Raw genomic sequence first — 12,822 nt, forward strand, 5'->3', positions numbered from 1 at the left:
GAGTCACTGGGGCGGGCCCTCACTTCTCTTCTCCACCACGCACTGCTTGAAACTTAATGACCAGGGCTGGGAGAGTTTTCAAAGGAAATTAAGTGAACAAAGGAGAACTTCCTTTTCTTTCTTTTTTAAAATTGTATTTATTTATTAGAGAGAGAACACGAGTAGGATGGAGAGGAACAGAGGGAGAGGGAGAAGCATCCCCGCGGAGCAGGAGCCCAATGTGGGGCTCGATCCCAAGACCCTGAAATCGTGACCAGAGCCAAAGGCAGATGCTTAACTTACTGAGCCACCCCGGCGCCCCAAAGTAGAACTTTATTTAAATTTCATTTAATAAAAGCTATCAAATACAAACCTAGTATTTTCATTTTAAATTTTCTTATAATTAAAAACGGAATGGCTCACACATGGTAAGAAATCTTAATTAGCACAGCCAATATGGTATGGAGGTATTTTAAAAATTGGTCTTACCAGGTTTCAAGAAAGCCAAAATGCTAAAAATAGAACAGGCTGGAGGCAGGAAAACTGCCGGTGATGACGGTCCTGCACAAACCGAGTTCAAATACTGGCCTCCCTTCTCTGTTCTGCAAATAGTTCCTTCAGTTGTAAAAGAGGGAACATATCACCCTCGTAAAATAGTGAAGATTAGGGTAAACACATCTACAGCATATGTTTGATAAATTTCATTGTCTCTTTCCTTCTTATGTTACCAATCCACTAGATCTTTTTACGGTGTCTTAGTAACAAAAATAAGAGACACAGACAGTTAGGAGAAAATTTAAGAAATCCCAAATAATTCTCATTAGAGAACTATTACTTCATATGATTCAAGAATCACTGCTTCTTTACTAGGAAGTATCAAACAAAGATTTCCAAAAGGATCTGACCAGCAATCTTACCGGAGTTTCCTCCACAATGAAAAGGCTGAGTCATCTCTTTTTCCTTCCAGAATAGGAAAGCCTCAGATAGCTTCAGAAATAAAGCTGCCTTTGACATGTAGGTCCAATTTGAAGAGAATTCCCCCTTTCTAGGTGCTCTGAGAGAAGGTAAGAAGTCAGTGAAAGAGAGTATTGTCTCTCTTCACTGTCTGAGGTATGTGGAATTGGGTATAGGCCAACCAGTGCAGTATAAATGGCTTCAACATTCAACACCTACTTAGGAACATATTCTCAGCCAAACGTGGAATAAAAAAGAACTTCCTAAAACATGATAAGAAGGTTACACACACAAAGTCTGTGATTAACATCATACTTGATGAAAAATTTGACATCTTCTCCCTAAAATCAGTAACAAGGCAAAGAGGTTTCTTCTCACCATTCCTATTCAACACTATACCAAAGGTCAATGCTATAAGGCAAGAAATAAAAGGTGTAAGATTGAAAAGAAGAAATAAAAGTCTTTATTTGCATATGATATGACTGTCTACGTAGAAAATACCAAAGAACCTATTAAAAAATAATACTAGTACTAACAAGTAAGCTTTTTAAGGTCACTGGTCCCTGGATACAAGGTCAATATACCAAAATAAGTTGCATTTCTATATTCCAACAACAAATAATTAGAAGGCAAAATATAAAACAATAAAATATACAATACACCAAAGGTCATTACATACTTAGAAATAAATCTTAGAAATAAAACATGTAAGACTTACATGCCCCAAACTATAAAACACTGGTGAAATAAATAAATAAAGATTGAAATAAATTGATAGATATACCATGTTGATGGACTGGAAGACTCAATATTGTTAAAACATAAACTCTCCCCAAATTGACCAATCAGTAGATCTAACACAATCCCAATAAAATCCCAGCATGACTTTTTGGTAGAAATTGACAAGCTGATTTTAAATTTTACATGGAAAAGCAAAGGAATTAGAATAGTCAAATGTTAGTAAGAATAAAGTTGGAGGACTCATACTACCTGATATTCACATTTACTAAAAAACCACAGTATTGGAGAAAGGATAAATATAAAGACCACTGGAAGAATACAAAATCAAGAAATAGACCTAAACATACATAGTCAATGGATTTTTGACTAAGATACAAAGGCAGTTCAATGGATAACCACATGCAAAAGAATAAACTCCAATCTTTATCCTGTAGCCTAATAAAAAAGAACTCAAAATGGATCTGTGGTTGCCAGGGATAAAGAGTAGGGGAAAGGTTGACTACAAAGAGAAACAGGAGACACCCAAGAGTTGATTGATTGTAAAGGTGACTGTCAAAACTCATGGAACGTAAATTTTACGTTTGAAAATTATGTATTAAAATATGTAATTACATGGATAAAACACAATTTTATTTTTTTTTTAAAGAAAAAAGGTCTTTTTTAGCTGCTTGTGACTATCTAGAAAGACAAATTTAATTAGTAATATCCAAACAATTGGTAATATCCAAACAATTAGATAATACAATTCATTCATGAATAGGATATAACTGAAAGAGAGAAAAAAAAAACAACAACTAAAATGCCCCAAGATGTGACTTAAGAATTTGCATAAGAATCTGGATTCAGCTTGGAAGCATTCTGGATGACTAGTTAATAAAATTTTCAATCTGGAAACCACACTCAACATCTTTACATGTAAAGTCCTGCCAAAGTCTCTAAATTCAACAATGAATTCTCTTCTTCCCAAGTCTGTTCTTTGTTTACTGCTTCCTATCTCAGTAAATGGTACCATCATCCATCAACTGTTTAAGTAAGAAATCTGGGTACTATTTCTGACTCCTCCCTTTGTCTTACGGGCTCTATCCAACACATTTATCATCAAATCCTGATAACTTCTCTCTCAGTTAAATGCTGTGAAGCAGAAAAGAGCAAGGAACTGGAAGTTGAGCGTGATTGGATAAGAGGGTAAAAAGGGGGTGGCCTGAGATGCAGGTGGTGAGGAAAGCAGGGACCGTATTAATTATTCTGATGTTTGTGCACATCTCAAACACATCTCAAATAAGTAGTATTTTCCCCATCCCAAATTCTATCATTCTAACACAAGTTATCACTTCTTTCCTCTAAATTACGTCAATATTCTTGGTCTCTACATCTGTTCTTGCTTCCCTTTTCAATCCATTTTTTACACTGTAGTTAAGAGTACTCTAAGAATACTGCTCTGGAAGAAATTGCTATTCTGATCAGATATCATTCCTTCCTTAAAACCCGTTTGAATCCCCCTTTTTTTTTTAGAAGAAAAATAAGATTTTATTTGTCAAGGAGAGACAGCGAGCATAAGCAAGGGGAGCTGCAGAGGAAGAGGGAGAAGCTGGCTTTCCACTGAGCAGGGAGCCCTACATGGGGCTTGATCCCAGGACCCTGTGGTCAGTTATGACCTGAGCTGAAGGCAGATACTTACCCGACTGAGCCACCCCGGCACACCATACCCTCCCCATTTCTCTGGTACAATCATCAGAGTAATTAATATGATTCCTTTATACCACAGCAGCCTTATCTCATACCACTCACTCTCTCATGTTCTTGATCCAGTCATGCTCAATGTTTAGCTTCACAGCAGAGATTCTACGTTAGTTCTACCCATATTGTTTCCTTGGCCTAGAGTATCCCTCATTCTAACTACCACTGCACCTAAATTTGTCTAGCTTACTTCTCATTTTCCTTCAGGGCAGCTAACATGGCACTTTCAGGATGCCTTCTGTGATTTCCCATGTTGATTAAGTCCACTTATTACCTGCTCTTACAGCACAGTTAATCTGCAAATACTTGTGGCATAATAATAAAAGAATATATATAAAATATAAAATATAAAAAATATTTTATATATATTATATATATATATAATATATATATATATTTGGTCTTTGTCCCCAGTTTATGGTACTTTGCTCTTTAAACTCTTGGAATCTCTGGAGTGATAAGAGTGCCTTCTGTATGCTAGTGAGATGACTGGTATCTCTGGTCTCCTAGATGGCTTCAGGTTGGAGGTTGGTCACTAGAGGGTGGGAACTTTCAGCTCTACGATCCTGTGTCCTGCCCCCCTAATCCCCAACTTCTGGGGAGGGGAGAGAGGCTAGAGACTGAGTTTAATCATCAATGGTCAATGATTTAATCAATTATGCCTATGTAATGAGACCTCCACAGAAACCCTCAAATGGCCAGGTTCAAGGAGATTTTGAGTTAGTGAACGTATTGAAGTATTGGGAAGGTAGCGTGCTGGGAGAGGACATGGAAGCATCCTTCTCCTCTCCATACCTCGTCCTACACATTTTTTCCATCTGGCTGCTCCTGAGCTGGATCCTTTCATAAACAGGTAAATGTAAAGCATTTTCATAAGTTCTAGGAGTTGCTCTAGTGAATTATCGAAATACAGGGGGGTTGATTCTGGGAACTTCTGAGTCTGCCAAGTCAGAAAGAAGGGTGGGTAACTGGGGCATTCCATTTGCAAGTGATGTTTGAAGTAAGGGTAGTCTTGTGTGAATGAATCCTTAAACCTGTGGAATCTGATGCTAACTCCTGGTAGTTAGCATTGTTAGTAAATTATTGGACACCCAGCTGATGTCCAGAGTATTGATAGAATCAGTGTATGACCTGGTGTTGAAAAAAATACCATATATTTGGTGTCAGAAAGAATTTGAGAATACTAATTCAAAATCTGTTTGTAACTTCACTGGTTATATATTCCACAAGACAAAATGTCTTGTCATTGCTGGATCCCTGGCACTCAGCACAGTGCCTGGCATACTGTTCCATACACACTGGATGAACAAAAATGAATGCTTACAAACAGAGTATAAAAATTCTGAACTGTTATTTGGGAGAAGCTAAGGCAGAGTTTTTTTTCTGGGTACTTCTAAAATGGCACTGAACGCTGATAAAACAGAAAGTCAACAGGTTCAACTTTTCACGAAGTGATGTTAAGGCAAACTACAGGGTAGGGGGCACAGAGGACGGAGCAAGAAACAGCAAATGCGACACCTCTTCTCTCTCTGAAGAGGAAATAAATCGAGAACAGAATAATGATCAAGTCAAAGCAGCTAGCAACTGCTCCTCCTCCACACTGGGGCCCTCATGTTGTCAAGTTCTGTTGTCCCAAAAGCTAGTATGCAGTGGAGTTCAACTGCACTACTGCTTGCTTAAGAAGAAAAGAAAGGCTGTAAAATAAGCATAAGCTGTATCTACTCCATTAGTCAGACTCCAAAAGCAATGCCTATTTCTCAAATGAACATGACTGTGTGACGTTCTTTGAAGAGAGGTACCCAGCTGAGGAAACTATGTACAGAGCACGTGTGTACTTACCTTGTCTGCTGGCCCCACTTCAGAGTGACAGCTCTGCACTCTTCAGCACACAGCTACTATGAGGACAGCTACTAATGAGGACTACAGTGTTTGGACTTACTGACCTTGTACTTGGTCAAAGGCTCCTCAGCGGGCTCATGGGGGTACATCCCCTCTGTTCAACTAGCTCTTATGCTTTTTAAGGGCAGAAAATGTCTTCTCTTGCTCCTAAGTCCCTGTTTTTCAGTGTGGGGCAAAGAAGAGAGGGTCTTCAAATACTGAACAGGGCTGAGCAGATGACATGCACTGGATACTCATGAGGTAAAAATCTGTGGAGGCCTAGAAGAAAAATGGGGCCAGGCCTGCAAGACATCGGTAAGAAAAGACTAACTCCATCTTGTCATGAAAAGAAGCCTTACCTGGGATGGGACTGTCTTCCCCTTTTTAACTTCAGATGAGTTTTCACTTAATTTCCCTACTTTGTTACTTGAGCTGCATTTGTAGCAGGTCCATCTCGTCTGCCCCTCGGTCTCTATGGTGCATTCTTTGTTTTGTAGACAGAATGAGTGGTACAAATGGCCACAGCTGCAAAATGAAGGCAACCAATTTGCACTTTTCTCATCATAAAAGCCACAAACTTACACTACGTTAGAGTGTATTTGTAAGTGATGAAGATTTCTAATAAGCTGGAATGCATGGACTATGGTACAGTTAGGAAGAAAGGAAATTTACTTCTTGTTGTCCTCTCTTCTAAAATCTGGACTCACATATCTGTACACTTACATTGTGAGTAGCAACAGAATCACAGTACTCTGATTACAAACCACCTGGGAGAGGACTTGAACTTCTGTTCATTTCTCAAATCATGACATATTTTTAGATAGTATAAAAAACGCAATTGGGGAAAATCATAATGATTCAAGTAGCTTGATGACAACATGAGTGGTCTGCCTCATCAAACCCAAGGCAACAGTGGTGATTTGATTATTTACAAAAATGACAGTGTTACAGTAAATTCTTACACTATCTGTAAGAAGAAATTCCCTGTTGATTACTAAATGAGCCTTCCAGAAGTGAGTGTTGAATAGAATTCTCAGTTATCTATACTGAGTCCTCCTTACTTCTCCAACCTGAAATGTTGGACCACCTCAGAAGTCAATTCTCTTCTACAGTCTTTCTCTACTCTTTCTCTTCTATAGCTATGCTTTGCTCCTTTGGTGATTACTTTCAGTACCATAGCTTTAACACACCACCTATATGCGGATGGGATGTCTTACAGGCATCTTAACACACATCAAACCAAATTCCTTTTTTTTTTTTTTAAGATTTTATTTATTTATTTGACAGAGAGAGATCACAAGTAGGCAGAGAGGCAGGCAGAGAGAAAGAGGGAAGCAGGCTCCCCTCTGAGCAGAGAGCCCGATGTGGGGCTCGATCCCAGGACCCTGGGATCATGACCTGAGCTGAAGGCAGCGGCTTAACCCACTGAGCCACCCAGGCGCCCCCAAACCAAATTCTTAATTTCCACTCTGCTCTACCCCTACTGCATGGTTCTCATCCAACCTTCCACATCTCAATAAAAAGCAACTAAGGAGATGGAGAGGATAGGAGAGCTGGGGAAAATTGGAGGGGGAGACAAACCGTGAGACTATGGACTCTGAGAGACAAACTGAGGGTTTTGCAGGGGGAGGGTGGGAGGTGGGTATTGAGGAGGGCACATATTGCATGGAGCACTGAGTGTGGTGCATAAACAATGAATTTTGGAACATCTAAATAAAATAAAATCAAATTAAATAAAAAAAATAAAAAGCAACTACATTCTTCCAGTTGCTCAGGCCACAAATGTGTTTTGTGGGTTTTGTTTGTTTGTTTTTTAAGATTATTTATTTATTTATTTGACAGAGACACAGCGACAGAGGGAACACAAGCATGGGGAGTGGGAGAGGGAGAAGCAGGCTTCTCACTGATCAGGGAGCCTGCTGCAGGACTCGATCCCAGGATCCTGGCAACATGACCTGAGTGGAAGGCCCTCAGGCCAAAAACTTTGGCATCATCCTTGACCTTTCTCTTTCTTTCACACCTCAAATCCGATCTATAAAGAGTCTTATCAGCTCTACCTTCAAAATATATCCAAAATCCAACCACTTCTTATTTCATTAGTACCGCCTTGGGCCATCTCTCCCTTGGATTACTCCAATAACCTAATTGGTCTCCCTGCTTTCACCTCTGACCTTCTGTAATTCATTCTCAACACAGCAAAGTGATACTTTAAGACAGAGGCCAGATTATGTCAAACCTATCCTCAACCATCCAATGGCTTCTCATCTCAGAGTAGAACTTTTAACTCTCAATAATGACCCAGATCCTACATGATTTGGCCTGCTCTTCCTCTGAAGCCATCTCTTATCATCTTCCCTTTCCTTCACTCAGCTCTGCCAACACAAGCCCACTTACTCACTGTTCCACAAGTCACGGACTACGCTCTAGTCTCATGGTTTCTATACTTGGTGATTCTCTGCCTGGGGCACCCACTCCCTGATACTGCATGGCCACTTCCCTTAGGTCTTTACTCAAATGTCACTAAACTAGTGAGACTTTCCCTAATTACTCTTTGGATATTAGTAGCTCCCAACATTCCTTTACACCGTATGTTATTTTATTCATGGTAATTATTACATTTTTATTAATTTTTAATTGTCTGTTATTAAGTCACCGTATCAGTGATGCTTTTCCTGATCACCCTATATACCATACACTGTTCTCACTTAGCAGGTCTTATTTTTTTCCACCGTAGTCACTAGCAGGCATTTTACTTGTTTGTTTGTCCCTGCCACTGGACTATAAACTCAATGAGAACAGATCCTTTGTTCTGTTCATGTTGTACCCTATCCCTTTGAACAGTGCCTGGCGTACAGTGTGAGCTCAATAAACATGTGTTGAGAATGGACTCTTTGTGTGATGAGAACTTCTTCCCTTTCCAACCATCAAATCTACCAATTATCCTATGTCTATAATAATAGAAGCTATAACATTTATATAGTGCTTACTATATGTCAGCACAATGACACCTGTAATCTTCACAAAACCCTAAGGACCAGGTCATTATTATTCCAATTTACAGATGAGGAAACTAAGAGGTAAAGAGATTAAATAACATGTCTGAAGTCTCATGGGTAGTAAGTGGTAGAATCAGGATTTGAACTCAAAAAGTTTGGGTCCAGAGTCCATCTCATATTGTCACTACCCATATATTCCCCCAACTCCTATGCAGAATGTTAAGGTCTATGACAGGAACTTTGCCTCGTTTTGTTCACTGCTAGAGTGATTACTTGGGGCTATGTATTCACGTGTATCCCTGCCTGGTAATACCATACAAGTCACACACCATACTGTATAACATTTCCTTTCTCTTGCTTACCTAAAGACAATGATTTCATCAGCCATTTCTTGGCGTCTCTTGTACTGCTGCAAACATATAGAGCAGTAATCCTGCTTGGGATTCAGTCCTCTGGTGACTGAAGCTCTCAGGTTACACAATGACCAATGGAGATCTTGGTTTAGAAGGCTAGTAGTTGTTTCCAGCAGGGTCTATGAAAGACCAAAAGAACACACACACACACACACACAGACAAATGATTAAGTGAAAGAGAAAGAGAGGGTGAGGGAGGAATGGCACTGTTGAGTTTTCAACCACAAATGGTGAAGTTAGAATATACTATGAAGGCAAAACACTGATAAAACAAACACCAAATACTCCAAGACTGAAGTGGTTAGCTTTGACGTGCAAGTAATGACAACTGCCTACATTAAGAGTCTCAAAATACTTATTAAAAGGCTGTCATTAGTTTCTACTGAGAAATGTGTGCTCTGCCATTCTGTGGCTTACTTCAGTACTGATGGCTTTCAAATGACTAGATAAACCCAAACCTGTTTATTTATTATATTTCTATAATAAGTTCCCTCTGAATGACTCAAAGTGTTAGCGAACAACCAAAAAATGCTGTGTGGTTTGTTTGCTTGTTTGTTTGTTTTTAAATAGAAACTGCATCTGTGGCAATATTTCAAATAACCTTTCAATGAAAAAGCTAATGGCCATTACTCAGTTTTCATCTCCCTTGGGCAGAGAGATCACATTTTCCTGATCACTTACAAGTCATTTGAATCTACTTAAGACTGCGACATCTGTCAGTAAGTCACATAAAGACATTTTCATAGCTATCACATTAAGTCATTTTAAGGCTCTGTGTGCTTGTAAAGTATTGTTTTCCTACTATCTAATTTTCAACATTCATATATATAATTTAAATGTGCAGTCCCAAAGGGGAGACATACTGCCCATCCTCTTTGCTAGTCTTTTAATTTTATCTATAATGCAGAATTTTTAGGTCTAACGGTCTTACTATTGTAATTCTCTCCAATCAACCCCATCTTTTCTCCTCTTTGAAGAGTCTGCAAGAACTTCCTACCTTGCCCTCAGCTTCCCTTCTGCTAACACAGAGTCCATGCCTGCAGGGCTGTCTGTTCCCCTGGGCACACTGAGCAAAGCCGCAGTTCTTAAACACCCCAAGAAAAGTCCTGTCACCCCAATTTTTCTTTTCTTCTCTTGGGTTATTGAAAAAGCAGATATTGTATCTAACATGCCCAAATGATGCTTTTCCTAGGTGGCTTCATGAGTCACTTTCATCTATAGTAAGGAAAAAAATCTGTATACCATGCTGGTTCCCACAGAGAATTAAGCTATAGACAGTTCTGAGTTAAAGGAAAACCAATGACCATTTTTGGTTAGTGGTAATTATCTGCTTCAGAATGTTTAATAAAAGACAAGGAATTTTTTTCCTTCAATTTTCTATACTCAGGCTGACTCTTTTCATGGGTTACATCTTTGCATTAAATTATTTTTCCAGAAAGTTTCTCACACATTTCATTTGGGAAAAAACAACAACAACAAAAACCTGTTCCATTGCTGAGTCAAACGAATAAAATGAATCCAAGTCTGATGCATTTCCACATTCTAGAATATCTATGTGTGTATGTGTATGTGCGTGTGTGTGTATTAATTAAGGCCAACGGATTTAAAAATTTTTTAAAAAGCATACACTTCAAGCTACCAAACTTCCATTAAATGGACAGGAATTTTTAAAGAAAAAGTATAGCTGCAAAGAAAAAGAAATAGCTTCTTTTTACCTTAGGACAGTCTTAGAAACAGAAAATAGCTTACTTGTTCATAGTTAAAGGTGTCCAACATTCCCAGAATAAGTCCCTGGATTTCTCCAAGTTTTCCTTTTCCATAAACTGGATCCTAATTACAAAAAAGTTACAAAAATGTTTAATTCTGTTCTTGGTATTTTAATATTACTTTAATATATGTTATCTGAAAACGCTGAATACTCAAATACTTTTATACACTCAGTAAGTATTTATTCTTGATGAACTTTACCTAGAAATGTGTATCAGTTTCCCTCTGGCCATCACAAATATTTTGAAAAGATAATAAAATTTAAGTGATACAAGCCTCTTATTGACATTGTTTTTTTCAAGTCTCATTAAAGTTCACCCAGGTTTTGTTTTGGCAAGAAGCTTCCTCTCCTTCATATTAAACATCACCTGTCCCTCTCTGCAGCCTTATTTATCTGCTACATTAAAGCAACGTTCACCTGAATACCAGAACCTGTCCAACAAACCTTTCTCGTGACCCACATTTGGCCACCACCTGGCCCCAACAACTAAATCGCTTCAGTTTAGAAGACAAGACTCTCTGGATCCAAGGAGCAGCTTTAAGTTTTTCAAAGCTTTTTTCAGTGAAGTCCCTACTGATAAACAACAGATATGTAGATACCCAATCTCTCTTCTGCTGCCTTTCCTCTGAAGTATGCCAAGTAACTTGTTTATTATGTACAATCTGTAAAACACTGAAGTGTACAGAAACAAATAATAAACAGACACAAAAAACTGAAATCCAGCCACACAGAGATAAATACTATTGATACTGTTTTCCAGCCTTGTTTCTGGGAAAGGAGAGAAAGGGTAAGAGACAGAGATGTATCTCCTAGTGTACAGAATAGGAGTATTTTACATACTTTCATGATAGTATATTGTGAGCAGTATCAGCAAGTATGAATAATGTGAAAATACCACGTGTCATTTTCTCTTGTTAGACATTTAAGTTTGCCTCCCCCTTCCCAAATCTCACTCATGATGGTTAAATGCTGGTATAGTTGTAAATTTTGGTCTGAATCTCTGATTCTTTCTTTAGAGAAGATGTCTGGAAAGGGAATTACAGATTCAAAGAAGAATTTTTATGGGTATTGATATATACTGCCAAATTGCTCCACCACAAAGTCGTATTATGCAACTTTTATCTCCATCAGCATATTTGTGTGCTCATTTTACTGTACCTCTGGCTAGGCTGAGAATTATAATTAAAACATTGCTAATAACTGAGTATGTCAAGTCTATTACTTTACTCTAATATGAGGTTATGTCTGACATAAATGACTCTCCCATGCCAAAAAGGGGAGCCCAACTCTACAGCAACGATGAACATAGCTGCTATTTATATGTGCCACATCATTACATTCCTTCCAGAACATTTATAAATGAAGAAATTCAAGCTCAGAGAGGCTAAGTAAAATTCTCTAAGATCACAGAACTAGTAAGCAGATAAACTGGGATTTGAATCTAGGTACTTCAGAAACCATTTCTTTTTTTTTTAAGATGAGAGAGAAGGAACGTGCAGTGGGGAGGGGGAAAGGGAGAAATCCATGAAGACTCTGTGCTGAGTCCCTGAACATGGGCCTCAATCCCATACCCCAAGCCAAGCCAAAATCAAGAGTTGGACCCCCAAAGGACTGCTACCCAGGCACATCAGAAACCACGTTTTTAATTAACATGTTTTACTGGTCTCCCAAGTATAGATACCTAAACTAATAAACTAAATAATAAGCTAATGTTTGCTGGAAAATACGGGCAATATTTCTGGTTATTTCTTAGGGAGTGGTTGTTATTAAAATTTTGGTGCATTAGGGCACCTGGATGGCTCAGTTGGTTAAGCCTCTGCCTTCGGCTCAGGTTGTGATCCTGGGATCCCTGAATAGAGCCTCATGTGGGGCTCCCTGCTCAGCGGGGAGTCTGTTCCTCTTTCTACCCCCTGCTGTTTATGCATGCAGGCGCACCCGCGCTCTCTCTCTCAAATAAATAAAATCTTCTAAAAAAAATTTCAGTGCCTTGAAAGTAATTGTGAGTTCAGATGTTAAGATAAGACTGTAAAGCAGGAACAACATAGGAGAGAGGTTCAGAAATATGAGAAGAAATCTTGTCTTCCTGCTTTTAGAGCACTGTCTGAGCATTTCCTTCTTTTTCTCTTCTGGATTCCGATGATGGCTCCTGGAAGACTGGCTGCGTACAGTTTCTAACCAAATCAGCCTGTAGTAATTTCAGGTGCTCTAAAGCAGCAAAAGCTTGTCTGCCATAGGTTCCTGGTCCCTGCTGCTGAGCTTATGCTTAAGGAATGAAAGGCACAGAAAAAGTGTGTATTTGTGTACTAATAATTAGCACGTTTACAAGTCTGGATTAAACTGTCACTGAAGCTTAATG

At 38.8% G+C, this 12,822-nt stretch overlaps 1 protein-coding gene across 3 annotated transcripts in view; it reads right to left on the reverse strand.

Moving 5' to 3' along the window:
• The window catches only part of VPS8 (VPS8 subunit of CORVET complex), a 247,363-nt gene that overhangs the window by 43,152 nt on the left and 191,389 nt on the right, over positions 1-12,822 (reverse strand). For all 3 annotated transcript variants that reach the window (XM_032338603.1, XM_032338586.1, XM_032338595.1), the window contains 3 exons: positions 10,448-10,528; positions 8,648-8,817; positions 5,649-5,814 (listed from right to left, as the gene is read on the reverse strand). In XM_032338603.1, coding sequence (XP_032194494.1) covers positions 5,649-5,814; positions 8,648-8,817; positions 10,448-10,528 — 417 coding nt within the window. The remainder of the gene's footprint in view (positions 1-5,648; positions 5,815-8,647; positions 8,818-10,447; positions 10,529-12,822) is intronic.

The sequence above is a fragment of the Mustela erminea genome, chromosome 1 (genome assembly GCF_009829155.1).
Source record: "Mustela erminea isolate mMusErm1 chromosome 1, mMusErm1.Pri, whole genome shotgun sequence".
NCBI classification, from domain to species: domain Eukaryota; kingdom Metazoa; phylum Chordata; class Mammalia; order Carnivora; family Mustelidae; genus Mustela; species Mustela erminea.